The sequence below is a fragment of the Centruroides vittatus genome, unplaced genomic scaffold (genome assembly GCF_030686945.1).
Source record: "Centruroides vittatus isolate TY-2023 unplaced genomic scaffold, ASM3068694v2 scaffold_435, whole genome shotgun sequence".
In the NCBI taxonomy this organism is placed as follows: domain Eukaryota; kingdom Metazoa; phylum Arthropoda; class Arachnida; order Scorpiones; family Buthidae; genus Centruroides; species Centruroides vittatus.
Window position 1 is genome coordinate 3,024,814 of NW_027122708.1, and position 22,179 is coordinate 3,046,992.

General features: G+C 32.9%; 2 protein-coding genes across 3 annotated transcripts in view; one reads left to right on the top strand and one right to left on the bottom strand.

Annotated features, from left to right (window-relative positions):
• Positions 1-2,647, top strand: part of Bmcp (uncoupling protein Bmcp mitochondrial) — a 76,149-nt gene extending 73,502 nt beyond the window's left edge. For both annotated transcript variants that reach the window (XM_067287188.1, XM_067287187.1), the window contains one exon: positions 1,987-2,647. In XM_067287188.1, coding sequence (XP_067143289.1) covers positions 1,987-2,025 — 39 coding nt within the window. In that variant the 3' untranslated portion in view covers positions 2,026-2,647. The remainder of the gene's footprint in view (positions 1-1,986) is intronic.
• Positions 2,648-2,709: 62 nt separating this feature from the next.
• Positions 2,710-22,155, bottom strand: LOC136989062 (uncharacterized). The gene is made up of 12 exons (XM_067287153.1): positions 21,926-22,155; positions 5,863-6,069; positions 5,696-5,797; positions 5,466-5,627; positions 5,189-5,401; positions 5,070-5,128; positions 4,874-4,990; positions 4,630-4,807; positions 4,463-4,562; positions 4,296-4,402; positions 2,996-3,127; positions 2,710-2,916 (listed from the first exon to the last, which is right to left on the bottom strand). The coding sequence occupies exons 1-12, from the start codon at positions 22,019-22,021 to the stop codon at positions 2,788-2,790; spliced, it is 1,602 nt and encodes a 533-aa protein (XP_067143254.1). The 5' UTR covers positions 22,022-22,155; the 3' UTR covers positions 2,710-2,787.
• Positions 22,156-22,179: the final 24 nt, after the last annotated feature.

Sequence of the window (22,179 nt, forward strand, 5' to 3'; positions counted from 1 at the left end):
GTAAAATTTAGGCAAACAGTTATTACTCTTCGGAGAAATAACAATTATAACAACAAACGTTTCTAAATAAGCTGTTCCTACAGTTATACTTTAATATATATTCAGTTTAGTAATTTAACAGTTAGTAAATTATTTATTTGAGTGTATTAAAGTTTGAATTACATCAATATTCATATATTAATTTTGTCTACATTTGTTAATTAATGATTTCATTAGTGAAAAGACTTATTACAAATTGTTATTGAATGTTTGATTTTGATTTCTTATTAACTATTCTTGTATTATCTTGTATTGATAAAATCTTAGTAGGTTATGTATAATCTCAGGCTAACATTAATTCTTTCATTTAAAACACTAAAGTTTATAAATTCAGTGTCATGCTCCTTAAATGGGATCTATAGGAAAAGATATAGTTAGTATATCCTGTACTATTTATAATATAAACAGAATTCATTGTTATTCTTTGTAGAATATATAAATTTTATGCATTATTACATCTTATTCTTTTCTAAAAATAATTGGTAAATGTGATTTTTGAAAAGCTGATTGTGCTTATACATTATATGTATTAAGAGATCCTTTTTTATCATACTTATGAGTTTCACCAGACCCATAATAGGATGGTTAGATGGCAAGGGATGGGATTAAACATCTCCATATTACCCATAAATTTCTTGAGAATCCAAACCTAATACAAATTCAGATCTCTCACAATGACAGATGCAGGTAGTAGCCATTTACCCATATAGTTACCATAAAGCCAATTAAACGTCTGCTAGTGATGGAAGAAAGATACCAGGCAGGCACACAAACTGCTGAATGTTTCCTCTTTCAGTCAATGAAAAGAATAGACGATTGTATTTTTAACATATCTTAATCATTGATAAGAAATCTTCAAGTTTCAAAAAGTCGTTAATACGAAGACATTTGCTAAGATGACTTTTTTCCCCAAAAGGATGACACCGGTATTCTGTTTATTCCTGTGAATAAATACTGTCCTGTTTTAGTTATATTGCAACAAACGCATAAATCAATCTGACATTTATATTGGCTCAATGGGCTCACGGTAAGAAATAGTACGTTGTTCCAGGGTGGCAGAATACATAATGGCATCTTGGCAACGTAGTAGTTTGATATATATCAACATTCTTTTCTTTTAGAATTTGAAAAATGTATACTGTAATCAAACCTTTATATTAAAAATTTCATAAAACTTTCTGTCAAATATAAATCAGTAACATGGAAATTCAGTAGCCAAGAGCAACGGGAGGCTCAACTGGCACATTCAAAGTCATACCACATGTAAATACATCGGATGCTAATCTCTTATTATGTATTTTCGGTTAATAATTTCGGTAAGACTAGGTTGTTCGGTCTTATATAAATCTCGCAAAATTTCGTAGGTTTAGAGCACCAAATTTGATAACATTGCTAACAAGCTGGGATCACGTGATACTGTCATGTCGCAAATTGTACTCTTTGTTGAACAGTACGATATAATGCTATATACGCAATAATTTCAGTTTTTCTGCTATGAAGTTACAATTGCAATTTTTCAGGGAATAACTAGAAATCCAAGCGAAAAGTATGCGTAAGCCTTAGCTTTCTCAAAGATTTGTAACGAGAACATTAAAGTACTGGTAACATGAGAAAAATCAAACTAAATTATTTCACTTTTAAAACTAACTAGTCTCTGATTTTTCGCATTTTAATTATTTTTAAATACGAAAAAGTGTGTATAAAGGTAAAGATTATATATTATAATAATAATATTTATTAATACCAAGTAGCCAGTGAAATAATAATGGTTTTTACACCGAAGTGTAAATTAAAGTATTGTATTAAGGAATTTTTCTGTAAAATAAAAAATCGCGCGTAATTTTACTTAAAGGAATGTTTTAAATTTACATTTTTTATATGTTTTGTTTTAAGAATACGAATCTAGAAATTTTACATAAATTATGTATTTTCCTTAACTGATTTCAGTTTTTTATTATCTACGAACAATTGAAAAGGTTATATTGAACCTAAGTAGAATCCTTTTGGAAGATATCAATAAAACTTTTGTGTAGTGGAAACTTTTTCTTTTTAAAAAGAACTATAATCCGATTTTAGTTGGAGATTGCCAAATATCAAGACCGTTTGGAAAAGTAATTGTGTAGATTTGAAATATATTTATCATCATGTGTTTTTTGTAGCATGTTATTGCAAAAATTACGTAATTAAAATATTTTAAAGAAGAATAGAATGAAATGTTGATCCAATGGGAGTATTTTGCCGTTTTATATGGAGATGTTGAAGCATATTTCGATTAAATTTTTGTAAAAAGTTCAGTTTGTGTTTTATTTTTTTTATTGGAAAAGGCCGACTACTTCATCGAATTGTTTCTAGTTTGAATCGTTCCCGTCGATTTTACATTATATTTCATAAAGCGATGAGTGATTCCATTTCGTTAATTATGTACAGTACTTATTAATTTAGAATATAAAAATTGTACAGTCTTAAAAAAATTCAGAGATATTAAATATGTGATACATAACATTTGTACAGTGAAATAATATTGCTCAATGTACATAATTTCATTTATCCATTAATGTATATGCTCTTAAATTTCAATTTTATCGGAAAAATAAACCTTTCCAAAGAATACTGTTCCTTAAATTATTATTATACAAAAAAATGAAATTAATTCGGCCACAATTTAAAGAATGTTTTTTTTAATAAAAATTTTTATTTACTTTTTTACAGAATGTCACTAATTCAAATATTTCCTGAGATGTGTTCGGATTACAGAAATCTCCAGATTGTCGAAATGGGCACAGTATCCGTGATGATTAATAATAATATGACAAAAAATATTAAAATGATGGTAATGACTACAGAACCAGGTAAGATGGCGACTCCAAATAATTTTGCCTGCGAAACGAATAGTTACTTAAAGAGAAAAAAATCCAGAACAGATTGCGAATTTATTTGATCGAAAATCTATACTTACCCTTAATTTAGCAGTATTATTAAATAAAATAAACGAATCCAATTCCATTTGCGATGATGCCTGATAACCGAATACTCTCATTTCTAAAGAAATCTGAGTTAACTTTCTTCCCGCTTTGGACACTCTTGCCGCCTTAAATTAATTTTTTGTTTCAGAAAAGATGGTTGTTAATGCCATAAATTCATAGATATACAAGTTGTCTGGCCCCATAGGACTTACGTAGATGATTTTTAATCTTTATAGATGTGAGGATGAGTAAGGAGGAACGTATTCAAGTTATTTTAGTGTAAAGCTGCCAAAAAGTTTAACAGGCTGTATCCAGACTTCCCACCAATCCCATACAGTTGTCTGGATGTAGTCTTCTAAACTATTGGGGGACTTCACGCTGCTGACTGAGGGCCCACACCATCAATGCCGTAATTAGCTTTTCGGGTGCCCTATGCACGATTTTTTTCTAAAAATGGAAAGCCAAAATATAACAGAAATGATCAATTAATTATTTAAACAGAAATGATCAATTAATTATTTAAACAGAAATGATCAATTAATTATTTATTCTCGTATACTTAGTCTGAAGACTATCGATTACTACACCCAGTAAGAAAGCATATAATCTGCTAATTAGGAATAGAAATAAAGTAAGAATACGTGCAGCAAAATACTAAATTTTTAAAATCAATAAAAAGTGAATCATCTAAATTCAGGAGATGACCCACGGCACGGTAATAGAGTGAGCGCCTTACAATGTTTAACAGGTAACAGGGGACGGAAAAACATGAGGAATGTCAGGACATCACGTGCAGAGATACTCATTAAAATATTATCGGGGCGGAAGAAAACCGTTAAAATACTCAGAACACGACCAAAAACGCTGTTTGCTGTTAAAAATTGGTTGCCCCAGAAGCGAAACTGAAGAAGGGGAGGTTACAATGTTTGTCTCTCAGAAGAAACCTTGTGGAGTAGAGGTACAACACTGGATCAGACAGACAGTAATCGATGACAGACTGAAAGTTTGCGAAAAATAGAGACCTAAAAATTGGAACATCTCGAGGATCTAACTTTAAACAAAAACGTTACCTAATCTGACCCCACTGCGGAAAAATTTCAAAATTAATATAATTCTGATACCCCACTTCAGATCCCCTTTCGCCCTGTGCCTGCGCTCTCGTTGCATCCGCCTAGTTACGTCCAAAATTGGCGGTACTAGCATCAAAATAACTTTAATTCGTACCTACTTACTCAGAGTCTAAAAGTATAAACATAATTCCTATATGGGACCAGACTTATGCGACAAAACTACCTGTATAATAGGAAATAACGAAGCGACAATCCATACGATGACAAAAGTTACTCTATAAGACCATACGGTGGCTTTATGTACTTGATTGCATAGGAGTAATCCAAATCCTAAAAGTATAAGTTAATGAAAAAATCTGCATACAATTTTTTGTTACTCGAATCATTTACCTATAAAAATTAATTCGGTGAAACCGATAATGCACAAAGCAGTCATCTTTCCCAGTGTGCCGTTTAATAGGCTTATAAACTCCTTTATACCTAGAATTTCCTGTAGTAATAATACCAAAGATATTAGTGAATTAATAATAAACGTAATTAATTAACTGGATTCTCACATGCATAGCATTCTTTATATCGAGTGTCTTTTCGTGAAGATGAAGGCAAATTCCACGAATATGCATAACCAGCATTTCGCATTGAGTGCAATAATTTATAATAACTGCAACGTTAACTCCTTGAGTGAGGATTAGTCCCAAAAATCTCAAAACGATCAGGATGTATCGAACCGATTCGCTAAAAATTAATTTAATTTAAATGTTTTTCTATTTAAAATTCAAATTAAAAATAAAAAAGATATACTTTTCGATATTTAGATGTTGAATAAATGACGACGATAGCGATTCGAATGCAAACGAATAGAGAATTTCTAATCCAATGTTGGCAATTAACCAAATTACGGCTGCTAGTAAGAACAATCTAATAAAAAGCAATATATATATATAATGTTTTAACAATTTAAAATGTAATTTCTAAATTAAATAGTTAAACATTCAACCTGGAATTTCTGATTAATACATCTTGCATACCGGCAGCGGTCTGGGCTTGAACGAATACCTACAATTACAGAAGTATCTGTAGTAAATATTTTAATAATATAATCAATATTCCACATACCCTTTCCATTAAAGAATACAACTGTTCGTTTTCTTGTATCCTGAAGTAATGAAATCCGTACATGAAAGCTATAAAATGAAGAATACTGGGAACAATATACGTGATGATGATGTGGCTACATTCTTCTGCCGACGTCGCTTTCGCTTGTCCATTGATATAGAAAAACGGCATGTAAGGGTGTTTTGTCGTCGCGGGGACTGTAGTCGCGGGAACCTACAATTAATAATGACGTGATCGTGCACGTATTTTATATAGTGTTAATGCAGATATTACTTACTGTATCCGTTTTAGGATTTAACTTCCCGTGGCAAGTAATTGCTTGCATGATATTTGTATACAAGAAAATGACTATGACAAAAATGGGGTAGAGTATATTAATAATCTGCCAAATTAGAGGATATCTCACTACTCTTTCTTTTCCGTACGCTCTCCAACCAATCTGGAAAGAAAGTTTTTCAAAAATATGGAAAATCGAATTGCGTATACGATCGATTATCCGTCACTCACCAACAGCAACAGCCACGTGTACGGTTGAAGTACAGCTTTTTTGCATCTTCGGAGTGAGTAAGTAGTTGCCAACATCTCTTCGTTTCCGCTTATATCGTTGATCTATTCAGAAACGTGTGTTTTTTAAATAATTAATACCGCCGTAAAGGCCGATTAGTGATACCTACATCCACGTCGACGATGCTGTTAATGCTGAGGCTACGAGCGAGAAAATCTCGATTGGTAGAAGTCAACACGTGTTCTCCCACCGCGCAACATGGCGGAGAACTTTCCGTTATCTGACGAGCGGACGAATAAGCAGCGAATGTCTCGCCGCTGACTGTCATTAGATATCGATAACGAGGATTCATTTCTCTTACTTCTCGATTCATCAACTGGAAGCAAAGTATACGAATTTAATTATTTCAAACACAAACATTTCTGTAATAGAACTTTTAGTAAGCTCTAATAATGAACTAAAATTTATACGTGAAAAGATTTCAAATCGTAATTTAAATCATTTGCATTATTTCAAGATTATGAGTATGTAGCAGAGGCTGTTTATGGTTGAATAAATGTTGATATGCTAGGAGTTTTTATTAATCGCGTGTACTTATGTGGGGGATAAACGCATTGATAGTAAAAACTTAAACTATTTTGTTTCAGATTAATATGTAACCAAATTACTATGAGGGACGTAATCATACTTACACACTTGTCAAAATTTAAGAACGAACACAATTGCTGGCGGCGATGGCAGACTCGTCACCAACACTGATGAGTGCTGCACTGCAGTTCGTCATGGACATATTCCTCACTGAAAGTCTGTCTGCCTGGGTATTGGCTAGAACTTTCTATCAATTCTCCACAATGTCAGACTGCCGTACCTATCTTTTTCACTAAAGACTTCCTTTTGTCGCTTTGATTTGTAAAATCCTGCAAGTTGTGTATTACCCGTGTTAGACGTCGAGTAATACAGTCTTGCCATATTTGTCTGCATTCGTCTACAGTTCTCTGTACTCGTGTACAGACGCCGTCGTCCTTAAGTTTTGGACACGTGTACAATAAATCCATTCATTTTTATCCGACATTTCAAAACAATTTGACTGAATTTTTTCAGCACATTTATACGGTTGGTTTCAGTTGAGCAGACCATTCGAGAACACCTAAAATTGAAGCCGATTCATATTGATTGATTAATTCGCAAAGGAGGTTACACGCAGGGTTAACTCTTTTGGCGATTCAAACAGAAAAGTGTCGCTAAACAGTATATTGTATAAAACGGCTTGTATTTATTTTGTAGCTGTTTAGTTCCTCCTCTGTCTAAATATAAGTAACGCAATGCAGTAAACTATTTATATAGTGTGAAAATTTTTAAACTCCATCCTTTTAACAATCTCGCACGAGCCCGGTTAGTCGGTATGTTTGAAGAATGCGAGTTGATGCACTGAGCAAATTAATGATTAGAAATCATATAGGATCGAATTGGACGAGACTTGGATTCTTCAAGAACTCGGGAGAAAAATAATAATAATTAATCATTTGGACAATTTTAAAACAACGTTCGTAATTTATATCTTATAACAAAGGGATCTAGAAAGGCGGTCATAATCTTATTTAAAATAATAATACAGTAATTTATTTTAAAATAAAAGATAAACAACGTAAAAATGTAGCGAAATTAAAATGTTTAAAGTCCATATAGTTTATTTTAATTAATAATAACTAAAACAATAACACCCAGGTATTGTTTACTTCGTTACGCGAATCAAAAATTCACCAAGATTTGCTCCTGGATCTTCTTTTGCAGGTTCCTATTGAATGCATATTTCATGTGATTACACCTCTGTCTTAGGAACAAAAAGTTAAGAAAAAATTTAATATACACATCATCGTATACGCGATGATAAATATTTCTTTATCTATGTCCGAAGACAATTAGTAGTATGCTGGGGGATGCCCAGAGAGGGGAGCAAACGAAGCCAATTGCCCTGGGCCTCGAGGAACTAGGGGTCTCTATGCATTGCTTATGCGTTTACTTCTTTTAATATAATTTGATTTGCATTACCCTTTGGGTGGCCTTGAATATGCTAAGAATCCGCTATCATTTCTTCAATTTTCAAATCTGTTCAGTACAGTAAATTAGATTTCAATGTTAAAATTACTCGTGGAAATTATTTTATGAAATATATCTATTTACAATTGTTATAAATTCATATTTTTAGCAATATTTTTTTTTTTTTTTTTTTTTTTTTTTTTTGTAATGTAGTCTTATAAGGGGAAAAACGTTAAATAGATGTTTGGTATCAAATATATTTACCGAATTTAGACAGTTTTATGGTAGTGTTAATTATTTAGAAATATGCGTTACCTTAGGTTTTTTTTTCCCCGTTTAAAATAAGGATTTTGTTTTCTTCCTTTTAGAAATGATTGAATAAGTTATTTAATTTTATTTCCTATTTTTCCAAATGGGCCAACAAGTGAGTAAGGGGGGAAATAGTTTAAAAACTTCGTATATAGTCTGCAGGAAAATTTCTAGAATTACAAGAGTCGAATGATATTTTTTTAAGCTTTTAACTTAATTTGTTATATCGATGATATAGAAGTGGTCGTCTACTAATAATGAAACCAGTTTAGCCATCTATTTTGGTTTCCGTTAAATCATACGGACCGACGAACGAACGTACGAACAAATTGAATATAATAATTCAAATTCAAGTTTGCGAGATATATGACAGAGTGAACGGACAGACCCAGAGATTTTCTACATATGAAAAATAGTAAATCGTATTGAAATATGAAGAGGGTTAAAATATAATTGTAAAAGTTAGTTAAAACTATTTTATATACAAGTTTAGAATGGGAAAAATGTACTTACGACATATATATTGGAATATTATAGGAGATGAATTATATATTCTATCCAATATCCGTTTAAGTATTAACTATACATTTCAGAAACTGATATTTGTTTCCGAGTCACCAACTTCGATATCGATACGTCAGACTCCTTTTACTGACTTCGTGGCATCACGTAAACCAGTGTTTCTCAACCTGTAACGAATCGTCGCCCCCTTCGATAAAACCGTTACGTAGTATCGCCTCCTTCACTTCGAAAAAAATTTTGTCAATCGGCTAATCAGGACTTCCGAATATTATAATTCCTGCCACGTGACAGAAAAGGGTTAAAAGTGGAAGGAAGAAGGATTATAGAAATGCTATTTGTTTAATTATTGTACGATATAATGAATAAAATGTCTAATTATTCTTAATATATTGTTTTACTATATCGCCCCCAGAAAATTGTTTTTGCCCCCCAAAATATAAATTGTTGCTAATCGCCCCCAACACGAAAAATCGCCCATCTGGGGGCAATATCGCCCCCGTTGAGAAACACTGACGTAAACTGAGCGATAATGCAAAACTTTCTTCCTATAATTCATTTACATTGTATTTATAATTAATATAGCGAAAATACGCGCTGATATCTTTACTTCAAGTCCTTATTGAGAGCATTCGATAAGAGTTTTAACGTAGATAGGCCTAATAACTTCGTCGTACCTGATTTCGGTTAAACGAAATTACAGTATTGTTTTTACATAATATAGAAATTTCAAATGCGATTAATATTCATTCAATTAATATTTATTTCTCGATTTAACGTAGAAGAATAGCGTAAAGTATCTTTTTTTTTTTATCTGCCGAATTTTACAAAATATTTTTATGTAGACGCCTTCAAAGTACACATTTTAAATTTAATGGGCCAATGGACGAAGAGAACTTTGTTAAGAATAGTTATAATTATTTTATGTATTCTTAAATAGTCGGTGACTTTTTTTCTTGGCGGGGAGTCACTACCGTCACTCCCGATAAAAAAATTAACATACAAATGAGCGGAAATTAATTCGTCAATTATTAATAGTAATAGAAATTACAGGAAAAATTATTTGAAGTTAATCGCTCGGAGATATTAGCGAGGTTGAGGCCGAAGTTTTAAACGCGAAAACGTGTACGTCGGACGTTCAGCGCCGCTTTCCTGTAAGCCTAGAAGTTTGACAATGGCGTTTGGAGTCAGTAGAATCATGCTCGACATTCCAAACGCCATTGTCAAACTTCTAGGCTTACAGGAAAGCGGCGCTGAACGTCCGACGTACACGTTTTTGCGTTTAAAACTTCGGCCTCAACCTCGCTATTTAATGTATACATATTAGAGGATACAAATATTCGGGGGGAGAAGAATTGCTATAAAAATGTAAATTAAATTCTACGTAGAATTAAGCAGTCTTCGTTATATATTCGTCTTAATCATTAGAATAAATAAACTAAACATAAATATATTATACAATATTTTCGTAGATCATCTCTCAATCCGTTGGATAGATTTTAAAGCATAAAATATCTAGAATTAAAATTCCGAAAGAGAAGATTACGTCAATCGGCTAAGTTTAGAATAACCCGTCAAAAAGTATGTGCGTCATCTGTACAGCTAGATGAATATTTATTGTGGGTACTGTACGTGAAATTTAAAAAAAAAAAAAAATTCGATTTTTAACTCATAATCCGCGGATGCCTCGGAATCTTTCAAATTTTACGAAAATTAACAAAATAATAAGTAAATCCACAATTTAAACGCGGCTCACGGATTGTGAGATGCGCGCACCGCATAACAATCGGAAATTATGGCGTATTCTTAGATCGAATTCGTGGAGTTCCTCGGTCAGTATGGGAAGAAAAGGCAGCTAGCTAACGCCTCCACATAAACAGAAGAAAAGGAGAATTCCTTAGTCTTAATCGCATATTGTTGAAAGTATATTCAATACAATACAATTATATATTATAAACGTGTTTTCGATTAACCGAAACGATCTCTATTATGTCTTCGTGTCCTCTCGTCTTCAGGTTTTATCTTTAACAGAACGAGTCATTAGTTTCTTTGACAGAGATGCTAAATAGCTTGTCGATAACACGGGCGTCGAAAAAGACGGAGACGTATCCCTCCAATGTACCAGCAAATTGTCCTCCAAGATACAAAATTAAAAAAAAGTATATATCATACTAAAAAAATTAGCAGTAGAAACGGGTACACTACACGGCCGGTACACCTTATTTTTTATCTACTCAAAACTCGGTAATAGAAATTATTTCTTACTCATTGTCATTGGTCCTCCAATACATTATATACATACATACATATCGATGTCGATAATCGAAAATGCCGTTTGCCAACGAATAAAAAAAAGCTATCTCCGAGAAACAATATAAACCGGAAGTGGTGGCGCAAAATATAGCCTAACAATCAGTATTTGGACAGCAGCACGAAAAAACGCCCTTTGCCTTTCGTAGGCGTTCGTTTACATTTAAAAAATCACTGACTAAATCTTAAACGCAAACATTACAGAAAATGCTGATGAAAGTGATGCTGTTAATAAGTTCATACGGAATTTTTCTTTCAGTTTAGAGTCTGTTTTCGAAGTTGCTAGTGGGTCCACGTGAGAGAAAAGCTTAAAGCCTTGTTTTCACTATTGTATGCGACAAGCTGCGTTTAGACAGACACTTCTTACGTTACGTGCAACTGTTCATACGGACACGTGAACTTTTACTTTTAGTCAATCAAGTATCAACATTTTAAAAATTCTTTTCCCTAAGATTGTGTAAAATATACCCTATTTTACTAACTATAAGACGCACTTTTTTCTTCGAAAAATTGCCTCCAAAATTCAGTTGCGTCTTATAGGTTTTTTTTTTTTTTTTGAAAATTGCTTAAAAATTAAGGTGCGTCTTATAGTCCGTAAAATACGGTAATTAGATTTTCCTCTTTCAGCGTGCTTGCTGCCATTTTTCCCTCCTGTCGTTCTTGCGCGCACACGAAATGATGGAAATTTTCATTGGCTGAATGCATGTTGCCACCTTTACAAAATCGCTGACCCGGACGGCAGGTCAGGTTTGTTCGAACAGAAGTTCCTAACGCATGCGCAATGTCATTTTACAATGCGAAGAATAACGTGCATGCTGGTTCTAAATCTGTTACAGCTAGGGACTAGGGACTTGTGTAGGAGTAACATCCAAGCGAAGATAAAAAAAAAACAAAAAGGTCAAGAGGCAGGTTGCGCGTTACACGTCAGCATAAACAGAGTAACATGGCGGAATGGCAAATGAGTTTCAGTGAGTGTGAGGTCTTTCGTTGTTCAAATGGTGTAACTTTATAACAATATTTGCAAGAACTTTGTTTCATCGTAATTTCACAATTTCTACGAAATTCCCGGACAAAATTAATAGTTCACTCGGACAGCGATCCAATTCCCGGACTGTCCGGGTGAAAACCGGACGGGTGGTAACACTAGCTGAATGTAAGATGTCTTTTGCCAAAATCGATTCGGGTTCGATTCTAATGACATCGTTTCCCCGAAACTTGGCATATAAACAACGCCAAGTTACGTCGCTTACCTTAAGTTAACCTGTACGAATGCAGCTTTACCATGTAAACTATACCCCGGCGGTCATTGGTGTGCTAAACACGTTCCTTCAAACGCGCGATGGACCAATAGAACGACGCTTTTTTCTTAAAAGTTAGAAATGTTAAGCTATATTCGAAAACAGATATAATTTCAGTTCACTAAGAACGAATTCTTTTATAGATTTCGAGTTAAATACGTCGCTGTCTCTCGTTTAATTAATAACGTAACAATTTTTTGTTATCTCTAGTCATTCGCGTGTATAAAATTTCTATTACCTAATCCGTTTTACTACAATTAAAACTAATATTTTTACTTTATTTAAAGTCAATCTTTTTATGCTTTTCCTACCAAGTGTGATCGATTATCCGAGATTGCCCCGCCTCGATTATTTCAAATAATCGATGCTCTAGTGTATTTGATTATTTTTATTTAGCGATTTATTTTTAAGGAACTAAATAAGGTATAAATAATAAAAAACAAACAATAAAATTCCATGCACCAAGAGATTCGATGAACGAAAATCTCTTGACGTGTGGCATCTTATTGAGCATTCCTCAGTTCATTAAAAGTTGATTTTAAAAATTTTTAAGACGTATTGAGCGATTCTTGAGCATAAATATTTAAAGGATTTAATTTTTAATTAAACTTTTTGGATAATAAATAGGCGGCCTTGCCCCCAATCTCCCACCTCTTTCGCTTCGTTCGCTTGTTCCCAATCTAGATTATTCAAACTAAAAATTCACAATATGCATATCTTCATACGTCTAATTTCGAGTGAGGATTCCATAACGTAAAATAAGTTTTGATCCGTTTCGAAATGCCTCCCCCACATTCAAATTAATTAGAAAGTTTTATTCGAATCACATAAAAACTTTCATTTCAGATTTTCTCTAACATAATCGAACAGCCTTCAGATTCCAGAACTTTTTCTTTTTTCGAATGGGTCGAACATCACGATTTTTTAAATGTCCCACAGAAAAACGTTCCAATTCCTTAGTAACATGGTTCATTCAGCTTACATGATTCATTTATTCCCAATATAGACTATCCTTCCATGGACCAACTTCCACTCGCTTCTCCTTCGCTCTACCTCCCACCTCTCGCTCGCATTATTCTTATGAAGACTTTTGATCGGGACCACCACAACTAAAAAATATCGAAGATTCAGCTAAATCCAGTGGGACCAATTCTATAAGGTTTGTGTAGGGGGTTCTTTAACCGATCAGCATACTTTCCCTATATTACGTTCTATAACAGCTGAGAAGAATATATATGTAGATAGTGAAAACGCAAATTTGTTCTTCGTATATGAAACTTAATACAAATTTCTGGCTGTATCTATATATATAATCGAGACGAGTTGATAATAATAATAATAATAATAATAATAATCAGCGCAGAGCCCAAACGGTTAAGAGTAGAAAGTTGAAATTTGGTACATAGTTACGGTACGTCACAAAAACGCACACTAAGAAGGGATTTTTCGAAATTTCTCCCCACGGGGAGAGGGACAGGATTAAGGCTTAACACTTCCATCAACAATGGAAGTGTTAAGTATCAATAGAAGTGTTAAGTAACAATGGAGAACAAGAGAAGGCGACGTGCAAGATTTACGGGCGCTGGAGGGGGGGGAAAGTAATATGTTAGAACATATTCGATTTTCAAATTTAAACAGATTAATTCGGTTTTTCTCGACTTTTCTTCTTTAGAACATTCGATGAAAATCGAAGGATATAATCAGAACACGTCGTGAAAATCGAACAATATTACAATATTCGATTTTCAAATTCGACCTTTCTTTATAAATACTTAGTTTGTTGATGAAATTACTCTTTTTCTTTTGTGACTATAACGTAATAATCTTAATCTTCGCTATCGTTACTTTTGCCCGAGCAACGCCGGGCCTACCTGTTAGTGAAAATATATAGCAGATTATGCAATTCCTCTAATATATAAATTCATAAAGAATGTAAGTCATAAAGATATGTTTTATTAAGCTAACATTTCGAAATTACATAATGGTAGAATTTTTTTCTGAGTTAATGTTACAAACCAGAAACAAAAATGCGGATAAAAATAAATTATGAAAAAATATTCCAGTTTACTAAATTTAATTACTTAATGAGAAAAATATTTTTCCTAAATTAATTTATTTAGTTTGAAAAAGAAATGTGCAATAAAGCAGGTCCATGATTTTTTTAAAAAAGAAAAAAAGAAAACTGCAAGGGCCCTGCTCGATTTTTCTGACACTCGAACAAGAGGTTAAGGGAACCATTAGGAAGTCCCATAATTTTCAATTATATTATGATATAAAATTTAGTAATAAAAGCTTAACGGAGTTATTAAATTATTTGTTAAATTATGATAAAAATCTTTTTTAAAATACACTATGACACTAGCTGAAATTTAAAATTGTGTGGTGCCACCTATTAAGAGATCCTATTACAAAGTAACTTTTATATTATTAATTATAAAAATACAAAAAAGGCTTAATTTTAAGATTGGGGACTTTTGAAAAAAATCGTAAATGCCAATAACAAGTAAAATTTCCGTAAGTCTGACTCCGCTTGAGATATGACACACGACATACTCTATCTCCCTATCACCTCGACTTTTAACCACCAATATAGCATAATGCACTTAATACAAGTTACCGCGCCAAATTTAGTTTCTTAATAGCGAGGTTGAGGCCGAAGTTTTAAACGCGAAAACGTGTACGTCGCCATTGTCAAACTTCTAGGCTTACAGGGAAGCGGCGCTGAATGTCCGACGTACATGTTTTCGCGTTTAAAACTTCGGCCTCAACTTCGCTAACATTTACCCAATTCTGAGTTATTAAATGGAATTTACACTAACACGGGAATTTTTTCGAGTTTGGGGTCTGAAAACATCGAGATTTGCAAAACACCGGAGGGTCAAATTTGACACGATACAGTACTTTCCCGTGTTACGTTATAACAACTGGGAAAGTGAAAAAGACCTCATTACATAGACTCTGCATAGGAATAAAAGAAATCGACTTAATGCATCAGGAATAAATTTTATTCAAGAAATCTTTGATACTAATATGAAAAAATTGTACTTATGAAATTCAGATCGAGTATTATACAATCTTATTCTATTTTTAAAATATTAAAATGTACATTTCAGAAAAAAAAAAAAAAGGTTTTAGTGAACATCTTTATGTATTATTTTTCGTTTTCATCTTTCGATAAAATAAATATTTGCAAACATGTCGGAATAAATTCTGAAATTGAATATATATATTTATTATTCAGATTCACATCAATAATCCAGAATACATATGTGATAAAGTCTAGAATATTTACATTACTTCTCCAAAAAAAATATTTAAAAAACATTTTTAATGCTATCATTTTCTAAAAATATATAAAAATACGAAATAATTACTGTATAAATATCCAGTCTGAATTTTAAATTGTTTTTATTTCGTAATGTCGCTTTTGATGATCGAATTTGAAAAAAAAAAAAATTACAATGGAATCCCATCTTTACGCAGAAGTAGATTTTATAGAGCGGAACGTTCTTTTTAAGGCTATAAAATCAACAGAGATTGTATATTTTATTCAAGAAATCTTTACATTATATCAGTGGTTCTCCAACGTTTCGTAAAAGCGTACTAACCAGATTTCTTACGATGTATTTTAATAGTTTCTTAGCTTTTGATATTACGAAATTTATGTGTATATTAAAATATATATACACTAAATATATATATATATACATTATTTATAACTCTTTACGGCCTTTACTAAGAGGGCTTTTTAAGCAAGCTTTGAGCCTCTAAGTTTTTTCGGGGCTCCAGGGAAAATCGCCAGCTTTCTCCTTCCGAAGGCCCTGCGTGGAAGATAACGCCTGTTATCGGTAAGTTTTTATTATCTGAAATACGTCTTCAGTTCGAAAAGCTGAAAAACTATGAAGGTAATTTAACTAGTTAGTTAATTAATTAGCCACTTAATTAATCAATTTGACGCGTTTGCGCCAGGCTTAGGGCTAATAAGCGTAGGTCTCATTCGCTTGACCATGAGCAAAAGTTTGTTGTTATGGACCTCAATAGATGAAATGACACAAATAAAAAATATAGGAAATGATATCCTGAACCGAACTGTTGATGAAAATCGCGAGATTCAGCCCAAATTTCAATTCGGATCTCTAAGTTGACAGAAGAACCTACGTATCTATTCAGACAATAACATCAATACAAGCATTTTGGAATAATTCATTATTTGTTTAAAGAAAAACTTCCACATTAAAAACAATAGTCAATTAGGCAATCTTTAAAGTAAGGTAAAAATATTTAGACAATTACAACGTCATTAAAAATTCAATCATAGCCTATGTGGTTCGCCAACAAAGAGTTCAAAGTTCGCTCTTGCTAAGAATAGTCTAAACACAGAGACGAGAAGTAGAAAAAGGTGAAGGACACGTGTTCGAACCGGTCTTTATATTTTTCGGAACTCCCTCTGGTGGCGATCGGGTGAACTCTGGAATTGGTCGCCACACCTATACCCCATTAAAAATTTGGTACTTGTCAGTTATCATCAAGCATGTCAAAGTTGCGAAGCAGTCAAAATTATGTCAAATATTTATAATCATTAAGACTGTAACATATATATTCTATTATTTCTTATTACTTGAATTTATTATACTTTAATATCATACAACTTACATCACTTCTCTAACTACTGGTTTAATAAGATGGCCATTTTGAGTCTGGCAACTCAGGACCATAGCGTTTTTACGCATACAATTTCTAACAGTACCAGCCTTTCTAGCACTTGCCAGAAATGTCCTGTGGCCAATCCGCCCGTTTGTCCGTATACCAACATTACAGCTACATTCATTATTTTGTTATACCGCCATTTTAGATTTTTTTCAATGTAATGAATTAATTTAATACCTTTTGCGAAAGCCTTCAGAATGTAATATGTCTTATTCCTTCAGAATACGGTATATTACGTAAACAAATAGGAAACTAATTTGCATATTAGCGCGTGATATGTTTGATTTTTAAAAAAGGGATTTGACTTTATACACAAAAAATATTTTAAAATGTTATCGAAACAATTAACCTTATTAGTTAATTAATTAAATATTTAATCGGTAAGAAAACTAATTATTTCGTTCCGTCACCCATTCAAACTCACCTACATACAGTCAAACCTCGGGTTTCGAACTTAATTCCTTCCTAAAAGTTGTTCGAAAACCGAAACAAATTTTCCCATAAGAAACAATGTAAAATGGATTAATTAATTTTGATGTTATTTTAAATTTTAGTTTCAATTCCGTTGTAAAAACAAGAGTTTTAATTATTTTATTATTTTTAGTTTTAATTAACTGGTTACTTAGTATTAATACATATTAAATTAAATACATAAAGTTATGAAGTAAACATTTTTTACAAATTTTTATATATTATAATAGTAAATTTGTTATTTAATTCGTTTAGTTTAGCACCTTTAAACACGAATCGTGGATGTCAATTAACGCGGTTTTTATTAATTAATTTAAATTCAATTGCGACGCGTACCGGAAAACGGAAGTAGTATCTTACCCGCATGTGCATCGTAATCTAATTTGAATAACAACGTCATCGATGATTCGTGTGGTAACGTCCAATGACGCCAGGCGATCTCGGCGCCACTAACTTCTGAATCAGTAGTCCCGTAGTTAATTGGTTGGGCCATCGACTTTCTTGAACATAGGAAATATAGGGATTTGACCATGTGTGAACGGACCTTGCCGGCCAAATACGGCATTGCAAGTTTTGTTCGTATATCGAATTGTTCGAAACCCGAGGTTTGACTGTAGTAAGTACCAAAAATTTTAGTTGAACTAATAACACAATCCATATTTATTTAATAATTTAAAAATCTGTGCAAGAAGAGAGTGACACATAAAAGGTTTTCAGAAAGGCACGGGAAATTCTTTTTCTATTGTATTTGATATCTGTTCCAACACGGACACAAATATTGCGAGATATTTTGTAACAAAACGTTTTAGATTATCTTTTCAGAAACAAACCGATTTAATCTAAACAGTTTGTCCTTCGTATTGTATTGTGGACTCCTTCGAATGCAGGATTCTACACGCTTTATTTTATCGACACTAACTTGTAAGTTTATTAAAAATGAAATTTCAAATTTTATTTCTGGCATAACTTTTTTATACGAATGATGTTTTCTTTTTGAGACTGACTTCGTTACACTGTAACCAATCAGATTTAGATAATTTTATGCTATTATAAGTTCAGTTTTGTATTGTTTCGGTGGCTCTCGGTAAGAGTGACTAACGTGGATGAAAGTAGACGTTCCTGTGAAAAACTGAAAGTTAATGTTGATATTTTTGGTGGTTTTTCGCGACAGTTCTTTGAACACCATGAAAACTAACGTTTAAGAAGTTTTAATTTTAAAATATATGGGATTTAAACCAAGGCCGAACCATGGGGAAAAGGTCAGAATGAGGTGGGAATACTGTTACATAATCGTAAAACAGCGGTACCACCACCCCGAAAAATTCCTGGGATTATTCGACCCGTTCGGATTCGATCCCGGGTCCCCCAGAGCGGTAGGCTGCCACCTTGACCGCTCGGCCATCCGGCCGTCAAACTGAAAGTTAATGTTGAAATTTTTGGTGGTTTTTCGCGACAGTTCTTTGAACACCATGAAAACTAACGTTTAAGAAGTTTTAATTTTAAAATATAGAGATTTAAACCAAGGGAACCATGGGGAAAAGTCAAAATGAGGTGGGAATACTGTTAAATAATGTAAAACAGCGGTCTTGTAATGTGCGTGTCTTATTTATACGAGAGATTTTAGACGGTTTTCTAATTCTCGAGCTAGAGAAGCTTCTTCCGAAAAATTTTTTGTAACTCATAATTTAATTAGTTAATTTATAAATATTAGAGTATGTATAAAAATTTTATACTATACACATAAATCTAGAAACACAATGTAAACTTTTGTAAAAGGAATTTTGTTATAACAACTTTATTCCTATGGTTTTTCGACCAGTCCGAATTCGATCCCGGGTCCTCGAAGCTGTAGGCTTACGTCTACGGTAGAACTTTTTTTTTAAATCAAAATTTAATATTATTTATGTAACAATTTTATTTTCGAAATCCTCTCTCTTTAGCACACTGGAAAACTCGGTGTGTGTGAAATCCATACTTGAGTTATAGCTTACTTAAGTCTGTATTTTGATAGATATTTCTGCGTAATATATAATTGAATAATCGATTAAATGTAAATATTTGATTATTCAATTATATATTAAACCGATATTTTAAAATTATAATTATGTCAACTTGAATTAGTTTTCTTAAAATTTTTTTTATTTTAAAAAGGTGATAGAAATGTAGGTTTATTTATATTTTACTGTTCTGAAAATTTTCAAATATTTGTTTTTTCGTCAGCATCCGTTTCAGTTACAGCATATGAGAAGCAAACTATTTATAGTTTGTGGAACTGTTAAAGTACAATAAGTGCAAGGTCTACTTCAAATGAGAATCGAAAGCTAATTTTCCTAATGAATATATGACACGCTTCTGTGCAATTATTTTGGCTAAAAAATATCGAATTATATGTTCTAATTAATATACATTATCAATAAACCACGTAATATCATTAAAATAACGAGCAATCAGTGGCGTAGCGTGGTGGGGGCGGCAGGGGCGACCCGCCCCGGGCGGCACTTATAGGGGGCGGCAAAATTTCACAATAAATAATAATATCTTGTAAAAATACCTAAATAAGGGGGCGGCGAAATTTTCCTCCGCCCCGGGCGGCTGACACCCACGCTACGCCACTGCGAGCAATTATTTATTGTGATGCCGGGCTTCAATTTTTAATCATATTTTTCATTTATTTAACTAAAAATATATGCTCTCCACTTTAAATTAGTGGTGGCTTGCCCCCGTGCATCGTACTTTTCCTTTAAAAATAGAGTCGTGCCGAACACCTTTCGGAAAAAATTTTTGAATTGAAATAACGTGACTTACGGTTTGCATAGGATGTTCTTACATAGTTACTCGGGGCCTCCTGTCCTCAAGGTTTCCATATCCGGTCTCGTCTTTCATCTATCTAACTCAGTTTTCGAGGTTAAGGAAAGACAAACGGACGGACGGACGGGAAAATGACAGTGGGAATTTGTCTACATTTTTTTTTCAAGCCCAAATCAACTCGCATTAATTAACTAATCGGGGTGCGATAATAGAAAAATTTTAAAGTCGAACCATTCTGTTTCCATTTTCGATTATGTTTCTAAATCTTTCCTATACTTGTAATCTAGACATTTCCCTCTTTTTAATTCAAAAGTTTAAAAGTTCTCATTCTCAAATTCTTTCGATAACGAATGCAATTGCTTAAGATCTCTCCGGCAGACAGCCACCTATCATTTTTTTCTACATAATCAATATCTTCCATTTTAAAATTAGTCTCGAGGTGAGATTACTAGTGGGTAGGAAAATATAGTCGAATATTAAATGAAATTTTTCAAGTAAACAGCGAAATTTCAATTTCTCCGTCAACCGCTTCATTCGTAAGTTTACTGTAACGAATACAATTGTATTTAAACAATTAAAAAACAATTCCGATAAATAAAAACGTGCATGTTAATTTTAAAACGGAGCATAAGCAAAGGAATTTAGACGAGAATTGGATACATTTGATAAGGAACGCCCACTTCTGGAGGGGGGAGGGAGGTTTCGTAATTTCGACTCCATTTCGGCAATTAATAACTAATCTGAGACGATTCCGATGCCAAGTACAACAGTATAAAAGTTACTTTATTGACGAAAGCCTTTCCATTCAAGATCAATAGAATAGTTTCTTTCCATCAAAAAAATTGAGTTGGTCTCTAGAGAAACATCATTTTTTACGCTCATCTTCTTTGACATAAAAATAACAAATTTCTGTATGTATAATTTTTTTAAACTAGTAAAAAGTTTTCGTAAAACTTAAATTGTTTAGAATTTTCCTCAAAAATACCGGATGTAAATTTCGGTATACGCACCACTGGAAAATATTTAACTTACTATTATTAGGTGGTCGTGTGGGAATAACATATTGCATTTAGTTATCCAGAGCACGCAATAATATACTTATCTCGAAATCTTCTGCAAACGAACGATAAAACCAAAATATATCACAAATAATCCAAAAATATCACCGCCAGACCTCAACAAAGTAATGGCTATTACATTAGAGGAATATTTTAATTATTCAAATTTTAATTCAACGAATTAACGACGTGAATTTTTCGAAATTAAACCAATAACACTAGGAAACGGGCGTCTCCCCAAAACGCATTTTTAAATTTATTACCTTCGTTAATAGATGCTTCGAACTCGGTCACGTGTTTCTACAATAACGATCCTTAATCCTGGCACGTCCTTAAACCCGACGATTAGAATAAGTTACGTTTTTGTATACGTAATTATGTGCAGATTTCCAAATAAACAAATCACTGTTAATCTTCTTATCGAAATAATTTTAAAATTCAGATTAAATTTTAAATCACAACTTCTGATATAAATTCGAAGGTCGATCCGGCAACCACGGCACTACATGTGTACGAATATCAAACTTTTAAGTATAATAAACAGGATTCTGCACGTTTGTGTTGGAGATTGTTGAAAAATTAAGGAGGTATAAGTGAATTTTGCTGTATAAAATTACCTTACATGGTGGAAGAAAAAGTACTATTACTACTACTAAAAATGGTGTAAAGGCGACTTCGGCTATCTCGATTAATAATATAAAAATAGTACACGTACCAGGGAATCACTGGAAGACTTAGTCCTCATATTTGTTTCCAACGCTCTCAACTCCACGACGTTACGAAAAGGATGAGTGGACGTTTCGGATATCATAGGAAAATATCGAAGGAAAGGCAGACTCTGCCATTCGCCATTTCTTTACAAAAGAGATAGTTTTATCGTACTTATCGACTGATTTCGGATCGGTTTGTCTCGTTTTAGTTTCGAGATAAACGTTTTTCTTATAAAACGGCCGACGTCGCAATCGTCGG